Source organism: Syzygium oleosum, unplaced genomic scaffold (genome assembly GCF_021117445.2).
Source record: "Syzygium oleosum isolate NSW1041296 unplaced genomic scaffold, Sole_v2.1 Sole_v2.10, whole genome shotgun sequence".
In the NCBI taxonomy this organism is placed as follows: Eukaryota; Viridiplantae; Streptophyta; class Magnoliopsida; order Myrtales; family Myrtaceae; genus Syzygium; species Syzygium oleosum.
The window spans coordinates 10443171-10464718 of NW_026607494.1; the positions used below are offsets into that span (position 1 = coordinate 10443171).

General features: G+C 40.0%; 3 protein-coding genes across 3 annotated transcripts; 1 reads left to right on the forward strand and 2 right to left on the reverse strand.

The window, feature by feature from the left end:
* Positions 1 to 1998: 1998 nt before the first annotated feature.
* Positions 1999 to 5547, reverse strand: LOC115680047 (uncharacterized). Its single transcript, XM_030603795.2, has 6 exons — positions 5215 to 5547; positions 4975 to 5107; positions 4224 to 4327; positions 3915 to 4086; positions 3713 to 3844; positions 1999 to 3638 (listed from the first exon to the last, which is right to left on the reverse strand). The coding sequence occupies exons 1-6, from the start codon at positions 5253 to 5255 to the stop codon at positions 2181 to 2183; spliced, it is 2040 nt and encodes a 679-aa protein (XP_030459655.1). The 5' UTR covers positions 5256 to 5547; the 3' UTR covers positions 1999 to 2180.
* Positions 5548 to 9347: 3800 nt separating this feature from the next.
* On the reverse strand, positions 9348 to 10524 carry LOC115679913 (NDR1/HIN1-like protein 6). Its single transcript, XM_030603635.2, has one exon. The coding sequence runs from the start codon at positions 10334 to 10336 to the stop codon at positions 9575 to 9577; it is 762 nt and encodes a 253-aa protein (XP_030459495.1). The 5' UTR covers positions 10337 to 10524; the 3' UTR covers positions 9348 to 9574.
* A 3315-nt stretch (positions 10525 to 13839) lies between these two features.
* Positions 13840 to 15329, forward strand: LOC115680021 (protein EPIDERMAL PATTERNING FACTOR 1). The gene is made up of 2 exons (XM_030603773.2): positions 13840 to 14387; positions 14793 to 15329. The coding sequence occupies exons 1-2, from the start codon at positions 14288 to 14290 to the stop codon at positions 15071 to 15073; spliced, it is 381 nt and encodes a 126-aa protein (XP_030459633.1). The 5' UTR covers positions 13840 to 14287; the 3' UTR covers positions 15074 to 15329.
* Positions 15330 to 21548: the final 6219 nt, after the last annotated feature.

Genomic DNA, 21548 nt, shown 5'->3' on the forward strand with positions numbered 1-21548 from the left:
AAAAAGGAAAAAGGAAAAAAAGGAAGGAAAAGAAAAGGAAAGTCAAAAAGTCAAAAAATTTTAAAAAATTTAAAATTTTTTTAACCAAAATACTCCTTCTCCGATGGTTGGAATAGTCACCAGCCGGCCGAAAGTCCTTATTTGCGATGATTTGCTCACTTTAGGCCTTTATTCGAAACATTTGACCACTTCAGATCCTTATTTGAGACAATATTCATGTCCTTATTTGAGAAAATGATGACACTTCAGGTTCTTATTTGAAATTTCCCCTAAATTAAATTAGTATTAAAAACTAAAACAATTAATAGAAATACTCACCATATATATGCTAAGAGAAAAACTACGGTTTTTAAGCTTTATGAAACCGGTTTCAAAACCGGTTCGGTTTCCGGTTGGTTCTTCACTTGGAATCGAGAATTAAACCTGTTTCAATGGGAACCTGGAGCCAAATTGGTTTACACGGCGGTCCAATCCGATTCTCAAGTAGAATTGGTCTGGTTGTATAGCCCTAACCACCACCCAACCAAAGTTCAGGAATCATATATGCTATTATCCATATAATTTGTATTGTCAGGATAATACATATACACAAGTTGCATAGAATTGGGTTGAGCAATTTCCATCCCATTTGTCTGTCCAAGTCGCTCCATGACGATGATGGCAGAAGGAAAACTCGGTTAATTGGGAGATGCATGACGCTAGTCATTGGTTAAGATGAGTGCACGCACTTCATCTCATGAAACTAATTTATGTTCTCCATTTTATCAATATATGACATGTTTTAAGATTCTACGTACTGCGAAGTCCTAGCTTATGCCAAGAACATTTTCAATCTTAGAGGTTTAAAGATCGAATAAAATGACAGCATAAAGATCGACGTATAATATGACAAAGACAAAAGCCACCAAAAATCCTAAACTATGCTCACAATGACAAATATACCTTAAATTTTTTTTTCGTGATACAAAAAATCCCAAACTTGTACCCTTGTGTGTGATATATTTACCCTCTATCAAAGTTCTGTTAAAGAGAATCGTTACAAATCTGCCTATGTGGATGCCGGAAAGCAAACATTGTTGATATGACATCCACGTGATTTAAGTGAAATAAAAATAACGTTGTTTTGACTGAAAAATCATCTAACGGAACTTTAACGGAAGGTAAATGTGCCATATAGGTACAAGTTTGGGGTTTTTTATGTCACAAGAAAAAGTTTAGGGTAAATGTGTCATAGTGAATATACTTTGAGATTTTTTATGTCACAAAAAAAAAAGATAAGGGTAAATGTGTCACGGTGGATATAATTTGAGTGGTTTTGTGTCTTTTTTCCCTAAAGATAAATCCATACATTTTACATAAAGAAAAAGCCAAAATAGAAGGGTTGGACAAGTTAGAGTATTTGAAGTCGACACCGAACTCGAAACCAAAGAAGAGCCGATCCTAAATTAAACGGAAACCCAAATGACCGATGTCCGAACAAAGCGAAATCATTTGACATCGAAATGACCTGAACCCAACATATGCGTATTTAAGAATCTAGAACATGCAGTCTTTTGCATTTAGAAACTAATGGAAACCAAATCCGCCTACTCTGAGGTTGAACTCGACCCACCCGTTTGCCGCCTCTAATTATTTCTAGCTCGCATACGTAACATGTGTATGAAAGAGACAACTCATAAAGTAGTAGTTGCGAGTGCAATTTGATTAAACTACATGGCCCAAGAGAGAAAATAGATAGAAGTTCAAAAATCTTCTCTAGGCCCATAACTTGCCTCGTTTTTCTTCTGGATCGCTTAAGGGCCGACCTTTCGCATCACTTTCACTTGCGTTTGACGTCGGAAGCTCCACCGTTCATTCCTTCTCGATTCATTTTTCAATGAGGTGCTGAGAGATCTGTTGGTGATTGGTGGTTGTTGGTTGAGCAGATAGTTTTTTTGTTGAGTCAAACGTTTGAGCTCGTTAGAAGAAACAAGAAGTCTCCACTTTTAACCAAACTCGAGAAAGAAACAAATGCAAACCAATCTGATAATGCAGAACTCCCCAAATCTGTACAAAGAATCAATTCTCCAAATGCAAGACACTGCGCAGTGGATAATCAAGAACACCTAGTGACATGAACAACGTTAACAAATGGAAATATTCTGAATGCAAAAGCTGCCGATGTGCCGAATCTCTGCACTCTATTTCGCCTCTTGTTTCTGACCGCGAGGCCTAGTCGTTTGCAAGTGCTCTTGCTTGAGAGCCGCAAATTTGGCTGTCAGATCATCATAGTCGGGCAACTTGGGATGGACATGGGTTGGGCATTGAATTGGAAACGAATTCGAGCGTGGGACTTTCTCCTTGAACTCATCTTTTCGCCGTTCTGGGGGCATCGTCATGGCTCTCATGTAGGGGGAAAGAACTTCATCCTCGAAGTTGTCGATCACAATAGAAATATCGCTTCCTGAAGAGTCAGATCCCTCGGCCATACTTTCCTTGTTCATGCTCTTCTTATTTAGCTTGTAATTCCTGTAGGTGAAAACATTATATACAGCAGAACCACCTTCAAAGCTGCTTCCTTTTTGTCGAAGTGGTATTGAAGAAGAGTTGACATCGAGTTTCTCATTCCTATGACCTGGACAGTTGCAAAAGCCTTCAATCAAAGTCTCCTCTTTGTAATGGCGGGTTTGAAGTCCCATGAGACGGCTCTGGTCACCGGAACAATGGTAACATGGATTTTCCAAGCTACATTTATTTATTTTGCAGTTAGAGCAGGAGTCACGATGCGACTTCGCTGAAACATACATAAGCCTGCACGAGCTAGAATGACTCCCCGAGTCTGGACCGGACCTTTGGCCTGTTTTCTGCCTCAAAGAAAAGAACTGATCAGTTTCTTCGGCATGGTTCATCTTTGGATGCTTCCCCTGGCGGCCACAACTGAGCTTGTGAGTTGAGTTCTTTCCAGGCTTGTCGTAGTAGACCACGAATTCACAATCCTCGATGCTTTGGTTGTCTCGGGACAGTGATCTCCTCCTTGACCTCTTTCCAGATGGTGCCTCATTTTTTGTGGAGCTCCTTGAAGTCGACTTCTTCTCATCTGATGACTCATATTCTTCAATGTACCCCTGATCAAGTTTAACTTCAGGCGTATCTTTTTGTAGGCTGAGGGAAGGTTTGAATTTGAATAGCCTCTGGTCTTGGCCATTTTCATCCACTTTCGGGAGTGACTGAAGCTCCTCAACATCGTCGAGATAGACTACCTTTCCTTCAGGAAATTGAGGTGAATTGCTTGAAGAGGATGAGGTGCCCATTATATCTTCCTTCGGTTCTGAAGCTTCTTGAATGGAAGTGGCGCTCTTAATTCCTTCAGGACCAGTCAATAGGAGATTGCTTGGCGAAAGTGAGGAGTCCGATAGATTGGTGGGAGGCCAAGAAACAATAGAAGAACGTACAAAAGTATCTGCTGTATCTTGATGTAGTTTAGGATGAGATTGAGATGGTGTAACCTGAAGTTCATGCGCAGCTGCTACGGAGTCGAAATGTATTATGGCTTTTGTTCCAATCTCTTTAGCACTCGAAACTTGCACTTGAGATTCTTTACCGACATGGCTAATTGTAAATTTCTTATCCATCAATTTCTGTTCCATATTTTCTTTCATCTGAATTTTCCAGGAAAAAAAACTCCGTCAGCTTCAAAAGAAGATATGCCCATCTTTCCATACAATGATGTTACCTGTCTTTGCAGTTCTGAAGAAAATTCAATCGCCAAGATCTCGGGCTTAAGGCAGCATTCCCTCGCAATTTTGTCCACTAATCTGTGCTTCGCATCATAGGGCACTGATTTGATGGAGAGGTTATCTCTTATCTGCATTTACAGAGTGCCATTAGTATAAATAATTTGATGGTCATCAAAGAAGTGTTGTAATCACTCCGACCTGACGGTTCACGAGATTTCCAGGGAATAATTCTACAGCAGTCGCAGCAAATCTGTCGCCATAACGCTCTCCAAAGAGCTTCCGGATCACACGGAGCTCAGGTAAGTCCCCACATCTTGCAGAGGCAAATATGAGGCTTGAAACCGCTTCATTTATATCATTCGGACAGTCCCTGAGACGATTAATTTACAAGAGGAGAATCTTTGCAAATGAGAAAAGTGGGAGGCTAGAAGCATGAAGTAACGATATCTGAAGGTTGATATTAGCAGAAATTATGCTTTCTAAAAAAATCGCAGAAGCGATAAGTACCTGTTCCTGCGAATGTACGACAAGTTGGCGATAACAAATTCGCAGAATTGATCGAGCAAATCGTAGACAGCCATGATGCTTTCATCTTTGAATAGCTGCTCAGCCTGAGAAAAAGACCGACAGTCATTAAGCAGATACAATCTCGCTTTCACGGTTGCTACAGCTCAATGAATTTCGTTAAACATCCTTCATCATCACCCATCTGAGCCCAATAAATTGCCCTGAATCATTGTTGCTTGTTTCTCTCTAAATTTTTTCCTCTTATTTACTCGAAACGCAGACAATGCTTTGACAATTCTAAGAAGCTAAATATTTCACTTATTTCATGGAAACGAGCTTCTTAAGACGACAAGAACTTATTTGACTATGATGAAGCAATCTTTCTATCACATAGCTAAATTTCAACCAGGTTGCTTCAAGTTTGCATCTCAGTAAACAAAATCAAAGAGTTGTGGTTGGTTCTTAATTTGGGAGGATTGATACTCTCTTTTAACTGTGCCGCACAATTGCAGAAATTGGATAAACATATTCCAATGGCTTGCTCGGACACTGTAATTGATGGAAACCATGATGAGTATGTATCGACTACCAACATTTAATGAAAAAACGAAACCGGCAAGTAATGGACGACCTTCACCCTCAAGCAGTAGTTATGGTAAGAAACAAGCACAAAACAGGGGAACGACTTAAGTTCCAGCAGTACTATACACTAAAAGCATGAATTGGTAAGATTCAGGCGATCACTACGCACCCGTTCGATGGCGACATCTTCATGGCCATTCTTGATGAGCTGAACGACGTCCTCGCGCAACTGCCTCACGATCGAACTCCTCTTGTTCTTCAGCAGCTTCAGCCGGCACTGCACTCTTCTGATCACCTTCTTGCTGCAACACAAGGGCGCATATTACCAACACTGTCTCCACCAGCTTCGGAACAAAAAGGAACGATGGAAAAAGACATGATTGACAGGAGAAACATCACACGAAACTACCATTTCGAAGCTTTTCGCCACCCGAACAGGATGTCGAACATGGCCGAGATGTTTTTTGAAGCAGCTTCTTCTCGAGCCTTGCGAGCGTTCAAGAGAACTCTGAGTGTTGAATCAGCAGGCCTAGCATGCCGGTCAGCTACAAACCCAAACAGGGAGACGAAACATGGAAGCTCGAAACAACTTAATTTTCCAGCTGGTGAAAACTGAAGGTAAGGTTGGTGGGAGAGACAGAGAGAGAGAGGGAAGATCAGACTGAAGCTTAACGATGACAGTTTCTTGCCATGTCTCTTTTGTTTTTCCCTATTGAGTGTGAATTTTGCATTTCATGGTCGGGTCATGGGCGTTATATTCAGGAAGAGTGGGCTTGAAAAACACAAGCAGACGGTTCTCGTATGCCCCGGAAAACCGCTCCACTACGATAGAGGGACACGTGTCACAAACCCACCAAGCCATTCTTTTTCCACTTCTTGGTTCATATTAGTCCTCATTTCTATCTCATTTTATTTTCAATAGATCGTGGAGTTTTCAATCTCTTTCGTGAGACATCATCCAATGCATTGACCCGACGATAGGTACTGTTGGATTAAGAAAACCCACAATTTCTTTCCTTAATTATTCCAAAAAAAAGTTGAAGGAAAAATTGATGTCTTATTCCAAAGCACCCAATTGCATTACTTTAACGATAAAAAAGAAAGGCAGGATTGATTCCTATCCACTAAAGGTTGCCGTGGTCTCCTGACTTCCTTCGTAGATAAAGCAAGATTGGCTCAAAAGGTTCATATTAAAGAGCAGAATTGATTCCTAACTTTTCTTAAAGGGTCCATCCTGACTCGGATAATCAAAACCATAGTACAAGAGATTAATTTAGTTGTGAGAATTAGATATTATTTTCGTTGCAACCCCTGAAAATCAACTAAACTACACAGTAGCGTGCAAGCTTCTGCAGTTTTCCCTATGAATTTGGTAAATCTGCTACTCGTGATTTAGCTCAGGTTCGATCTGCTGACCTTTTCAGCCAGATCGTGGATCGGTTAACCGGAAGTCAAGTGGGGCGGTATCAGAACTCTCTCCGCTGTTCTTCGGCATAAGTGTAGTAGTGGGTTTGGATAAAGAAAGCCAACTGTGAAGAAAGCTTGTCCATTTTGCTGGAAACAAGAAAGCATCATCAGAGATTGATGATGATGACGAAGATGATGAATTTAAAGAAGCAGGAGACATTCCTGTGATCCTTAACCTACACGCTCTGACACCACATCCCCATGTGAATGAATTCTTTTATGCGCCCCCCACCACAGGCTGCGTGCTCGTTAGCGCAGTCAAAGGTTCCGGTCATCCAACCCCATCTCTCTCTCTCTCACAGTCACGCGCTCACGTGATGGGTGTTTGGGCTGGTGGCCAAACTTTATGGCACGGCATGTCTATTACGGCGGGACACTGAGGTGGGGTCGTTGCTTACGCATGGAGGGTGAGCTTGAGCTGCTCATGATTGCGACCATAGACACGCTGCCAAGGGGGTCAGGTCATTATAATATCGTTTTCTTGCTTGATTAAGAAAAACTGGGATGGCTTAATCATTACTCGAATGACCCGACTTTGCATGCTACATTTCAGATGCTTGTTCTAATGCCTGCGAGGAGTCCATTTGATGGTGGATTTTTGTGGGATGTGTCTTGTGGTTGAATTTCTCATAGTCCTCTAGCTTCGAGAATTGGTTAAGTGGGTTCATAGCATTACCTTTCACATTTGGTAGTTAAGTTAAATCGTGCTGTTTCCTAGTTATGGATTTGGTTAGGTGCCCAACCAAACCCTCTTGTTTCTTTCTTTTCTTCTTTCTTTCTTGTGGAGAAGTCAGTTCACTTGTTGATTTCAGTCCATATTGTTTCTTTCCTAGTGAAGAAAAGAGCTTGGATGATCATTAGGGCGATGGTTTAACCATCCCTTTGGTGTCTTAATAAACTGTACATGGAATTCGATTGGTGCATCTATGCAGAAGTGATTAAAATTTAGCATTGATAACCGTGATGAGAAATGCATTGGACAGAGGAATTTTCTTGAAGGATACCGTGGAATTGAATTGTTATTGCTAGAGCTTGGAAGACCAACAAGATGGGTCTGTAGCAAACCCTTTGGCATTGGCACAGGGAGCCATCAAAGTCTGTGGATTTGGTTAGGTGCCCAACCAAACATCACTTGTTTGATTAATCACGTGTCCTTGTCAGAAAAACAATAGCCTCAATTGTCAATTTTCTATTGAGCTGCAAGTTTCTACACATATGACTGGCAACTCGTGGATGGAGGAGGGAATGAAGAACTTTAGTTGTTGCTGGAGGTCTTGTTTACAATTACCTAACACCTATTTCCAAACATGATCAGGTAAATGGAGGGATCAAAGAATCATGGATTCTGTTCCATAGAGCTGAGCATTCACATTGAACAGGAACTTACAGATATATCAAACAGGCTGAGAAATAATTTTTGACATGAAAGAAAATAAAAGAAAACTTCTTTCAGCTTTAGAAACTCTGATTTACCTGACATTTTTAAATTTGTGTATATGATATACCAACTTGAGATTTGTCCCACCATACCTCAAAGAAACTTCAAATCATTAGCCTAAAGAACCAATAGCCAATAACTTCAAATCAATTCGAACAAGAATGTCTTTTATGCCTTTCTGTTAGCATCAACAATTTATTTGAACTTGGAAATGAGGAAGTTATGTTATTGCTGCATAGACATGCCTAGTAAATAAAACCCCAAAGTCCTCTGCTTGAGAATGAAAGATGCTCGATAAGGATATCATGAGGACTTATGCCTCGCAAAGTTTTAAGCTTTTCAAGAGGACTTTAGAAGTTTTGCATGGTACCTGCTGGATACAACCTATGGGCGCCAGCTTCAAGATGCTTGGAGCATTGTGTGAACCAGTTTTAAAAGTTGCTTTTTTCCCTTATTATGTTGCATATACGGACTTCCTAGTCAGAAGAATTTTTCACTTAAGAAGTCCTGCAAAGATATTACAAAATTTCTGTGCTTTTTTGGGTATCTGAACTAAAATTTACTTTACACGTATCGGTTGGATTCCCTATCCAAACTGCTGCTAATACAAGTGTATCAAACAATGTCTTGCTTAACAAGTCCACATTATGGAAGCTCTGTCGAGTAGTCGCTTCTGAAATGGCATAGCCTCACTGAGAACCTTCAACCCTTTCAACTATTTATGTTTCCTTCCTTTTATTGCTTGGTTACATTTACGTGCTCTTTTCTTTTCTTTTCAAATTGTTACCAGTGACATTTCAGCAGAAAACTGGAATTGACCAAACACTTGGCAATACGTATCCTGGGTCTGGGTACCTGTCCCGAGTTGACTCCGCATCAAGTATTATGTTATTTATGGGATATCGCCTAATTGACGGATAATATTAGTCTTTGATTCAAAGTCGCAAGAAATAAAGCAGGCACTCTGTGCGTTTCAAGATTGCGCAAAGATTCAACAGAAAAGATTGGGCTGGTTGTGGGCGAGGAGGGATTCAAACCCCCGACCTTGTGGTCCATAGCCACAAGCTCTAATGTTCTGAGCCTATCTCTCACTAGTGGCATTGGCGCAATGTAGCTATGTATGCAGGCAGCATATGCCCACAGGCCACAGCCATGGCTTATTAGAAGTAGAAGTTGGCTTTGGTGGGAATTCTGGATTTCAAATATAGAAATTTATTCTTGTAATGCATTCATTAATACCTTCCAGGATCATGTGTTTAATTGCTATACCTTAATGGCAAAAGGAATGAGGGAAATCACTTCAAATACTATTTTGTGTTTAGAAAGCAAAACATGGAGGAATCTCTATCAGGAAGAACATTGCTGCAGAAATATTGGTCTTCATGTACATCCTTCAGTACTATCTCTCCTCACAGAGGGAGATGTTTTCATTGTCTTAGATAATTTCTTCTTCTAATTGTTATTTAGGATCTTCCTTTCAACAGGTAAATAAAGTATCCATATTCATGAAAAACAAGAACACAATGGAGCTCTGACTTGGTATTCTTGACTCTTTCAACCGGATCTTCCGGTTCTTCTATTTCACCTTTACAGGCTTGAGGAGATGCATTTTGGGTCAGCATTCCCGGACAGAAATGTGAGAACAAATTGAGTTCCACGTCCAACAAAAGCCAATACTATACAATCTACACCTGTGGATATATACCTCTGTAACATATTGTTTACTTCTTTGATAAACAATTGAATGATTACAGTACAACATGCTCAGCGAAAGCCTCTGATCATTCAATTTCTCGGAAAGATGCAAACGCGTTAAATGCTCCTGATTGTCCATTCTTGTCCATACATTCTGTCCAAGCCAATCTCATAGTTCGATATGGGGGATGCAGGTGTTCGATACGATTTGCGTCTTCTTGTTCGGCGACAAGTTATCCACAACCAAAGCACAGATGACGCGAACCGTGATCTGCCTCAGTGGGAAGGTCCCGATAACAATGCCAACTGGTACCTTAACAATCACATTCAATGGAATCTTCCCGGTGTGCCGGTTCTCCATCAAAGCTTCCTGAAGGCCCGACCCGAACTCGCTCTTTCCTTTCAAAACCACTTTTATCATGGTTATGTTCATGTGGCCTTGGTGGAAAGCCGGGAGCTGGCCATTACACAGCGTTGAATCCTGATAAGCGACCACGACCGAACTTTCCTTGCCGTAATTGAACCCTATGTTCTGGTTAGGATTGTCAGCCTTCACGGTCACCACGAACTCGGTATAGAGGCTGAAGTCCGGCTGCATGTCGAATGAATTGGTCGCGAAGCTGTCAACAGTGTAGGACGGGATCTGCGGCTTGAACACGGCATAGAAGTAGAAGGCAAGGGTGGCGAGGACGAAGATCAGGAGGAAGAGGAAGCAATAGCAGCAGCAAATGCACTTCAGGCAACAACCCCCGCCACCAGACTTGTGGTGGTTCGAGTGGTACCGGGGGATGTTACGGCGGTAAGGGGGCGGGCGGATGCTACCCTGGTTCTCCTGGAGCATCATGTATTTCGGCGGGTAGGGAGGCGGGGGATCCATGCCGGTCGAGGGGTTGGCGTCCACGGGATAGACCCTTTTGTGGGCATAGTCCATAGATTTCTTGGAGGAGAAGGAGAAGAAGAAAGAACTTTTTTTTTTTGGTTTTTTTCAGTTTTTCTTTCTTCTTTCTCAATTCCAAAACAAGGGCATGAGGTGGGTGGAGAAAACTGGGATGGTTTTAGGATTGTCCACTGATCAAGGGCATTGTTACATTTGTGTGGACGTAGAGATGCTCTGAAGGATGGCCTAAGGTTTTTGGTTAATGCCGAGGTTTGTGGGATTCAACTGACAATCTATTGTATTCCTCTCTCTCTCTCTCTCTCTCTCTCTCTCTCTCTCTCTCTCTCTCTCTCTCTCTCTCTCTCTAGAACCTTACATTTTCAAACTGTCGAAAAACTAGGGTTACATCCTTTTCTAGTCGGCTCAAATATGTGAAATAAACTTCGTGGTCTTTGTTTGAAATTGGTTGATGAAATGTTCTTCTTGATGGACTGATCTAAATGATATATAGTTTAGTGCAACATGAGCAATTGCAGATTGCTTTCTGTGTCAATTCATCCGACCTACAAACCCGATATATCTGAAGAGAAAAGGTCGTAGCTCAGCACAAAGTAGAATGAAATCTTCCATAAATCTTCCAATAATATACAAATGACTTAAATGAAAAGAATTAACTTAAGCCCCAGATCAATTCTTGAAACTCAGCCAAAGAATTAGCTCAGAAACATCTTGTTATCGACCGCGGACAGGACACGTTTACTGCCGACCTGCAATCACAAGACCTCGCCCGGGCGAACGAAACAATCGAGACCACCAGCCTCTTCGCCTTGATCACTATCTTCCTCAGCTTCTTACACCTGATGATACTTCTCTTCCTCCTCTTCCCTAAGCTGTCTGCGGACGCCAACTTGTACGTTCTCAAGAACACTCGCCGGTGCCTCGCCTTCTCGTCGCGCGTAACTCGACTCCACTCAACACGCCCAGGCGCCGTTCTAAACCGATCCTCGCTCTCATTGTCGGTTGCTTCGGAACCGCGGTTCAAGAGCTCGTAGGCACAGGAATTAGCAGGACTGGACCGGAGGAAATTAGCCGGGCTCAACAGGAAAGTGGTGGTTTTGACCGTAGTGTTCATGGCTAAAAGAGATGGATACTAAATGTAGCACCAATGTATAATCTGGTAAAGATGGCAAGTTCATTCTGTTCTTATTTAGTGACAAGAATTGAATCAAGAGTCTACACAGAAGCCATATCTTTCCCTCCTTGGCGGGCGCCTACGGTCCGTGGAATCGTGATAAACTTTGCAGCAAAGTCAAACCGCTCATCAATTCAATAGCGACGCTACCCAAAAAAAGTCAAATTGCTGTACAGCCAAGGGGCAACAGTCCAATCACGTCAATGTTAATTAGCAATAAAGATCAGATGCATAATCCCTCGTCGTTTCAGCCTCATAGAAATTAGAAACCATATTTTCTGAGTGCGACAAGCTCTACAAAGTTGACGTTTGACCAGAGGATTGGCTAAGTCAACGCAAAGTGGACGGAGAAAGCTCTACTAAAACGTGCAGGTCAGCTCCACCCCCGGGGAAAGATCGCAGAGCTCGGGAGGGACTATTCTGCTTAGGTTATTGCAGGTTTCAGACGCAGAAGCCGGCAAAGCAATATATTGTAACGAGTTAGTTCGTCTTCAATGTGAATAGCATAGGGAAATTAGTTGAACCATTTCACATGTGAAACACGGTTTCATAAGGTGGTGATGCCTGCCGCATCAATCAAAGCTAACAGATGTCTTGTCTTGTCTTACATTAGTCCAATGGACTGATTCTTGACTTTTCTATCTTCAGGTAAAAAGTAATATGTCGCCTAGGCTAGGCCTACTCATCGATACGAAATTGTTTGAGCTAATACCACAAAAGTTCTCAAATGGATAAATCCCATTTTATATTTGCTAAAAATTAATTTTCGTGTCGGAAAAAAATCTCAAATTGATATATTTGTGCCACGTGAAAAGCAAATTGATTTCCGTGTTACGAAAAATCTCAAACCAATATACAAGTGCCATATTTACTAAAAACTAATTTTTATTCATAAAATACAATTTCTTAGGTTGGAAAATCCACCAATTTTTCCCTAAGAGCTCCCTCAATTTTGTAAAGTCCGCTAAAATTAGTTGGGGATAAATGTGACACGAGTGTATCGGTTTGTGATTTTTTGTAACATGAAAATTAGTTCGGAATAAATGCGGCATGTGTAACACCTTGATATTTTGTCTAACGTGGAAATTGATTTGGGGTAAATGTGACACATATGTACCAACTTGAAATATTTTGCAGTCTTAATATAACAAGTTTACACCATTACTGGGAAAAATTGTCCAAAAAGTCATAAACTTATTGTGCTTTTGTCAATTTAGTTATAAACATTTTCACGCTTTGCTAATTGAGTTCATTCGGCCAATTAACCGGAAATCACTAATGTGGATCCCAGCTGTCCTACATGGCACGATTGGTACTGATATGGACAATTTTTAATAATAGTTTAATAATTTTTCGAATTTTTTAATTAATTTTTAAATTTTCTTGTCTTCACTTTTTCTTCTTTACTTTTTTTTTCCTTTTCTCTTCTTTTCTTTCTTATTTTCTCCCTTCGCTGACCTCGGACGAGGGTCGCCCCTGCCCAGGCTAGTAAGGGCAAACCCTTGCTCGATCTGGCAAGGGGGGTTGGGGAGGATCACCCTTGCCTGGGTTGGCGAGGTTGGTGACCTTCGCTGGCCATCGATGAGGCCCAGCGATGGCCGGTGGAGGGAAAAAAAAAAAGAAGAGAAAAAGAAAAAAAAAAAAGAAGAGAAAAAAAAGTAAAGAAGGAAAAGAAAAGAAAAGAAAAAATCAATAAAAAATTCAAAATTTTATTAAAATATTATAAAAAATTATCTACTTCAACGCCGACCGTGTCATATAAGATGGCAGTGTCCACGTCAGTGATTTGTGGCCGGATGAACTCAATAAGAAAAATGTGAAAATGTGTAGAACTCAATTAACATAATTAAAAAGTTTAGGATTAAAATTGACAAAAATGCATTACGTTTAGGACATTTTATATGATTTTCCCCCCTTACCGTAACTTGACGGGCTTGTTCGGGCTTTGTATCTGAATGACCTTTTCCAAGCCCGTTTGGCCAGAGCTGGCCCGAACTTATGTTTAGGAACCAATCCGAGCCCCTGCGGGGCCGAAGCATTATTCCAATCCGATGCGGCACTGTTTCAACTAACACTGTACCGCACTTTAGGCCGAAGCATAGCATTGTTCCAATCCGATGGAGCACCGGGCCAGTCACATCGAACAGTAATGGTTTCAATGCTCTGAATTCCAGGCTTGTGATCGCTGAAGAATCTGAGCGATTGATCATTTCGAGCTGTCCTTAGCGGGGGAGAGGTCCAAAGGAATAAGAGTTAATGGAAAAGCTCGAGTTCATCAATGGTGGTCGTTGGCCCGCATTAATGGCGGTCACATAATTGACCACACATGCGTTGTCCCCGAGCTTTCTTAACTTCGAGGTATGAAAATTGGGAAAGTGAAAAAAACAGCTAGCGAAGTCGACGAGCTCGCGTTTCATTTATTGTCTGGACTCCTCACGGAGGACGAGCACTTCCACAGTTCTTCGACCATCATCAAACCCATGAAGTCTTCTTCCATTAGACGAGCACAATAAGCTTCCGGTGCTGTTACATGTGAGTTTCTCTCTGCGGGTGCATCGTCTTTCATGTGACCTCCCTCTTAGGGTTTTGCATACGCACTCTTGCCTGTGATCTGCTTCAATACCGGTCTGCTTTTGTGCTCGTGAATATTTAAACATGGCCTGAGTCTTCCATCTTGGGACACTCCCTTAGTGAATGAACTGACTGAGGCTCACATTTTCCTGGGCTTGATATTACTGTCAAGGGAAAGAGATTTAAGAAAGAGATTGAGAGAGAGAGAGAGAAGGGTCAAAATACTACACACTGCAAAAGCAATGAAGGGTTCTGCTTTGCTTGTTGCTTCGCTCCTCATCCTTCTCTTTCTTGTTCCTTATTCTACCGTCTCCGCGAGGCGCATCGGCCGACCGAGCTCAAGTATGAGACTCTCTCTTTGTCAAATGCTTTTTTCCTAAGTTTTTCAGGAAAAGATTATTTATAGACTGATTTTACAGAAGTATTTGGTAAGAGTTCTTTCTTGTTTCGAAAGTACTCGAGTACCGTTCGAACTGCTAAGGTGGTAGACTTGATTTGTGGCACCATTTGTCATAACATGTGGAGTCTTGTACAATTTTTTTTGCAGAGCTAATATTACTATACTTCTACAAAAATGTACATAAATCTTACTATGACTTATTTCAGGAGTTGAGTTACCACCCTCCTACATACTCATATGTGCTTCAGTTACTGTAGGAGAAAATGATATGGGGTATTTCATTCGATAGAGCTTTAATAATTATCTCTGAGTCTTCATCTTACAAAGCTAAAACATGGGTGCTTCAGATCATGGTCACCGACACACAACACGGCCTAAGGTGAAGGTTGAGCAGGTGGTGGCGAAACCGAACTTCTACTGGGAAAGAAGGCTGCCGACAAGAGCAGGGAGGGCGGACACGGTCCAAATCGCGGGGTCGAGCTTGCCGGATTGTTCACACGCCTGTGGCTCGTGCTCGCCGTGCAGGCTGGTCATGGTCAGCTTCGTGTGCGCATCGGTTCAGGAGGCAGAGACATGCCCAATGACTTACAAGTGCATGTGCAAAAACAAGTCCTACCCCGTCCCATGATCCTTCAATCGACCAACATCGCCAAGCCTTGTTCCCAAGGCACTGTAACATAACAATCCCTTGACAATGACATTTTCATCGGTCACTTTTTTCCCAGAAAATTTTCCTTTTAAGGCCTCCAAAAAATAAAAGGAAAACCTCGTTAGGCCATCACGGTTTTGGATTGTAATTGGTCGATGTCCTTCTCTTTGGTCGATTATTCGAGAGCCTCATCATTAGCATAAGTTGAATTTCATATGCAAAGAGTATGCCAAAAGATCTCATTTCATGTGTCGAGTTGAAGTAATGATCGTGTGTGAGACATCATATCTTTTGCCTATCTTTACAATTTAATGGCCGGACCGAATTATAAAAGGAAATCAAGAGCTGAAAGAAAGCAGAATCTCAAACAAAAGGTCTTGAAGTAATCTTGGGGATGTTGAGAAATTTTTATCGTGATCATTATATTAAGTAATGTGGTTTAACTACGTAATTAAATTAGGGTATCTCCATGCAACACTCCTTTCTATACTCCAGTTAGCCATAAAATGAAAATCCATCTATGGTCATTATTACTGATTTTGCCGATCAACGAGCGATTTTCTAATTGGGTTAGTAATCTTTTTTGCCGATCAACGAGCGATATTGAAAAATTATTTTTATAAAAGTTATGAGAACATGAAAAAGTAGCTACTTAAAAAGCACTTACGTTTTTATGAAATTTAAATAAGCACGTTTAAAAAGTTACTCGGTATAATTACTTATATGGAAATTTGCAATGCTAAGTGAAAAGTTACTAATTGAGTGAAAAATTGTTAATTTCCAATAAATTGAAATTTTATGTTTTCACATGGAAATTTATTAGTCAAATAAAAAGATATTTATAGTTATAAATATTTTTTTTCCAATAAGAGAATTAACTCATTAAAATATTCGATAAGTTAACTTAGTTTAATTGCTTGATATATTTATATTCATATTTTCAAATGAAAAGAAACTAAGCACTTGGCGAAGGTCGAAAGTTGCCTTAATTTTTTTTTTTATCGAAATTTGCTAAATCACACAAAAAGATACTAATTACTTTAGTTTCTATACTTTCTCTGTAATATGTTAAAAAGAACTAATCATCGTGAAAAACGAAGGTATAATTAATCAAAATTTTTATGCTCACTATTCCGTAAAAAAAATTTAACCATGTGGATGAATTTACTAATTCCCAATAATGTTGAAAAGTTAAATTTCTCCTAGTAGGATAGGTACGTATTTACTTTTCAAATATGAAAAGTTAATAAAACATCAAGAAAATATCAAAATTAGTATAACTAATTACTTGATATTTATTAACATTTACACATGACTAATAGCTTCTGCATAATGAAGTCGTTCAATGCAACTGTAGTTAGTAATCTTTTTACCCGAATATAATTTAAGCCGTTGATTTTTATCTCTTGTATTTTATGCCCATGAAATTGTATAACCACATAATGCAACCAAAATGCTTAATTTGTTCATAAATTCAGTGAAATCATGCCACGTCATCGGTGAATATAAGCTCCAGAATTCAGACAAGTTCTTACGCAATAAATGAAAAGGAGTTCATGTCTGGTTACTACCAAACTTACTTACATTAGTCGATCCATTTACTTGTAATTACATTTTCTTGTGTAGACTTTCGAAGGGGGGGAAAATCCTCTTTCTTTCTTTATCAAATATGCTTCTCAACCGTACAAGTCACAACATGCGCAATTACTTCAACTTCGTATCGTACATGCCAAAGGCATTATGTGCACACATAGGAAAAGGAACACATTACCACATGCTTTTGACTTTCTAACTAACATATAGTCGGGCAGCATGGAGGTAGCGTGCAATCTATTCATGAGGTTGACATTGCAATAAAGGACCGAGAAACTTTTGGGCGTTTTCAGATAGCATGACGTCCCGATTCATTCAAGCCAATCACTACATATTGAAAGTTACGATTTATTATCCCAAAATGATGTTGCTTTGAATGCATGATCAGATTAAATGGAGGAGGACGTATTCGTCTCGGAGAATGCTTAAACATTATTTTTTAGAATGTGCAAGTTAGGAGTCATTAAACAAAAACAGAGGATACGATCAAACCAAGTTAATTTGATGAAATTTATTGCTCAAATTGCACTTAGAAATCAAGACGTGGTATTAGCCTATGGTACATTTGACTCTCCAGCCTAAGCTTGAGTCGAAGAGGAAATAAAAGGTCATGTCCTAGTTACCCAAACGAGCTTCGAGCCAGCGAGCTCAACAGTGCGCCACACCCATAAATAGATCTCTTGCATTCACTCTTTCTACAAGATAATATATTTAGTTTGATACGTTGTGTATATCATTTGATTTTTTCCGCAATTTGCCGAATCTCACAGATATTCGCAATATTGTGTGTATCTTGTGTACATCATAGGATATCATTTTGGGGCCTACACAAAGGACAATCATTGCTTGTATTCATCATTCCAGTGAAGCGCAAAATTATCTTTACTGTGATTTATCCTTGCTATCACAAAATAGAGCAAAGTCAAGGATTCAAATCCTAACAATTTCTCTAACTGTTCTCCTATCTGTTATTCCTGTTAATTCTATCTGTTCTACTATCCCGCTAGTTACCCATTAATGCGCTTCCGTCCACAACTTATCTTGCACACATAAAGATCGACTTACACGAGAGAGTGTTAAGTTATACTATATAAATACATTATTAGCTCATTTCCTAACAACTTAAATTTGAATATTAGCAACCCCTCTCAATTTTTTCTATCTTGATGTCAGAGCTCCCGTCTAGTTTGTCACACATACCACCCTTGAGCTAAAATCCACCATCACTCTTCAACAATTTCTTGAATCTCAGGCCACCCACTGACCATGCTCTGTTCACCCTTGACCGCAATAGCAACGTGCCGACCAACAAACCCTATTCACGAGCTGGTTAACATCATCGGCCTCGACCTGTTCACCAAATAGAGACAATCCGATCCCTACCTCCGCCGAGCATGCATTCCCAAGCGAGTCGCTGCCTCAACCGCACTCCGAAGCCGCATGCACTGGGTCACATACGACCTGCAAACCCAACCCTGCCTCACGTGCCATGGCCCTGCCTGCTTTGTGTCGATCGTCGGCGCCACGTGTTGCTCAATGAGTGGTTCGGTGCTGACACCACGTCAACACAAGGTCAGCGCCGCGTCAGTCACCATGTCCGCTGCGCATGGGCTCCCTAGTTGCTCGCCAAAGTTAAAAAACGTTGAGCACCTAACCTCATACATTGCAGAAAATGTTAATTAGTATAGTGAATTAGTTGCACGATAAAATCAAGCGTTAGTGACTATCGACTATAGTTGATACTTCAAGCCACCGATTTTTGTCTCTTGAATTTTATGCCCATGCAATTGGAGAACGACCCAATGCAACCAAGATACTCGATTGATTAGGAATGCTTACTTTCGTCTCAATGCGACATTATTTCCAGCGCCTATCAAATGTGACCTTTGATCTCGATTTTCACGTTTAATTACTTTATTTTTTTCGTTTAGAGGGGAGAAAATATCTTCTTTACTTTCTTTTTAATCATCGAATCTTATCTTTTAGCAGACTCAGAATTGGTCCAATTTAACTCAGTTTTTCGACCTCCCAAATCAAAACATGCACAAAGAGGATAATGGTATTTTGAACGCACGATTAGATTAAATGGATGAGGTCATATTCATTTCCGAAAACATTTAATCACGTTTTGGTAGCCAAATCTCCACGCCCTTATTCATGGATTATAATAATAATAATAATCACTATATAGAATTATATTTTTACACCTAACAAGTTCAACAGATTTTTTTACCTCTCTATCCAAATTTTCCCTCTAAGAGTAACACATTTATCTTTAATCCATGGAAACATACTAAGCTAATACCTTTTAACTTCACAACATGATATTTTTGTACTCGACGTGTGCTTGGATACTATTTTAACACAAAAATAGCACTAACTATTTAATTGGCTAATGGATCCCATTAATCAAGTATTGAAAACATTGAGATCAACTTGGTTTAAATACTTGAGCCACTCAAATCAATTAAGCTACTTAAATTAGGGCTAACGAGCTTTTGCGAGCGATTTGATTTGAGTGATATCAACTTCAAAATTTGATTTTCATCTAAACTCTCGAATCACTCGGTCTCAACTCAAACCTCACAAGAAGTGAACGGCCTCAACCTGGTAATAAAGTTGTTCCAGAGTAGTCAACGAGTGAAGGTCGATTTGCTTGGCAAAACATTGTGTCTATTCTCTGTTAGATGTACATGAAATCTTCGTTGGCTAATACATAATCGGAGATAAAACCGGAAAAAAGATCAAGCTAAGTACGAACTTAAATATTTTTACAGATAGTAGGGTCAAGATAAAAGAGAAAAATCATACATGAAAAGAGAGAAGGCAGTACTAGAGTTTTGTCTTTTCCCATTCGTCTACCAACCACCAGATCAATTTCTGCACAGAATCAGGTAGCTTTTGATGTAGCTAGCAAGGATCACCTAGAGGGGGGTGAATAGGTGATCTTAAACAACTTATGCGGAAATGAAATATCACAGTTGAGTCTGAATAAAATTTAGATTCAAAACAGTTTATAAACAGTGCTCTTGATGTGCAGTATGTAAGATAAGAGATAAGGGATAGAAAAACTGCACATAAATTTATAGTGGTTCGGCTTATAGCAAGCCTACGTCCATTCTCCCACGCTGACAGCCTACCGGCTAGATTTCACTATGTAATCAAGAGGAATTACAGATTCTGAGTAACAACACTCTTGTGTATGATAGGACTCTCTATCTCACATAATCACTCTTACAAAGTATCCCTCAAGATCTTAATTTTTGGCTCAGAAAGACAAGAGAAATGATCGGAGTATGCTCAGACTTTGGACTTGTTGATTCTTGATTTTGTACTTCCTTCTGCTGCTCGTTGATCTCCTTAAATACTCCTCTTCTTCCAAACTAGCCGTTGGACAGCTTTCAGAGGATCATCTTCCAATCTTCACCTTGGACAGATTTGTATAAAAAGGATTGAGTAGCCGTTGGATGACAGATTATGAATCCCGCTGATTCTGGTCGCCTATACAATCAGAATCTTGATTTCCATAAATAGAGCTTTATCCGTTGTAATGCATACTTGTCATAGTATTTGATTGTCAATCAATTATAGCCTTAGATTGAAATAATCAAAACTTTCCTTCTGTGAAATCCATACCGGATCACTAGCTATTATGTTTCGTTCGAGTTACGCGTCGAAGAAATTCCGCATCTGCGTGCTCGCGTCTCGAATAATTTCTGCGCTCGCGTCTCGCGTCCGAATAATTTACGTATGCTGCGTCGCATCCGAATAACTTCTGCGTCTGCGTCTCAGAACTTAGATTATGTGGATCTTCAATAATATATGAACTTCTTATTTTGCCAGCTTGTAAAGTCTGAAAAACTTCCTTCTAAGCTTCCAGAATATATATACATACCTGGAATAAAATAGTTCAGAATAAGTATCAGATTTACAATAATATGGAAGATTTTGTCAACTTCAAAATCAATAAGAGTTTTCCTCAACAATCTCCCCCTTTTTTATAGTGACAAAACTTCCTAGCAGATTGAATCAATTTGAAATTAATTTGAAATAAGCATATTAAGCGCATGAAGCACAGATTGAAATTGAAATAGCAAACTCTATTAAGGCTCCGTTCGTTTGGCAGAAAATATTCTCCTTTTGGAAAATATTTCCCCGGAAGTCATTTTCCTGAAAAAAATTTTCCCGGAACATAATTTTCCGGTGTTCGGCGACCAATATGAAAAAGTTTCGGAAAATATTTTTCGCCGGCGACTGGCGGCGGCGGCTGCGGCGGCCGGCGACCTTAGTGAAGAAGAAGAAGAAGAAGAAGCTCCGGAAAATGATTTCCGCTTTTGAAGAAGCGGAAGTCATTTTCCGTAGACTTAGGCTATTTTGTGAGGGGGGGAAGGAAAATATTTTCCCACGGAAAACGTTTTCCGCCCCCCGAACACCGGAAAACCCGGAAAATATTTTCCGGGAGAATATTTTCCGCCAAACGAACGGAGCCTAAGATCTGTGTCTTTTTCTTCCTTTGTATATAACCTGCATATGATCTACATATTAATGTTAGTATGACAAATCTGCATATAATTTTTCCCCCTTTTTGCCATCAACAAAAATGATGATAGATAGAATAAAGCATTGATATAATTTAACCAAACAGTCTAACAAGAAGAATTGTTAAAAAATTACAGACCAAGTGAGAAAAAGATGGTTTTTGAGAAAAATGTTAAAAAGCAAGCTATTTCTTGGAAGGGATTTGAATGAGTTGAAAATTTTCCAATATGGAGATAACTTCCTCAATCTTCGAAGAGCATTGATCCATAGCTTTGTCCATGTTGGTTGAACACAGAGCAATAGCTTCCTCAAGAACTGCTTT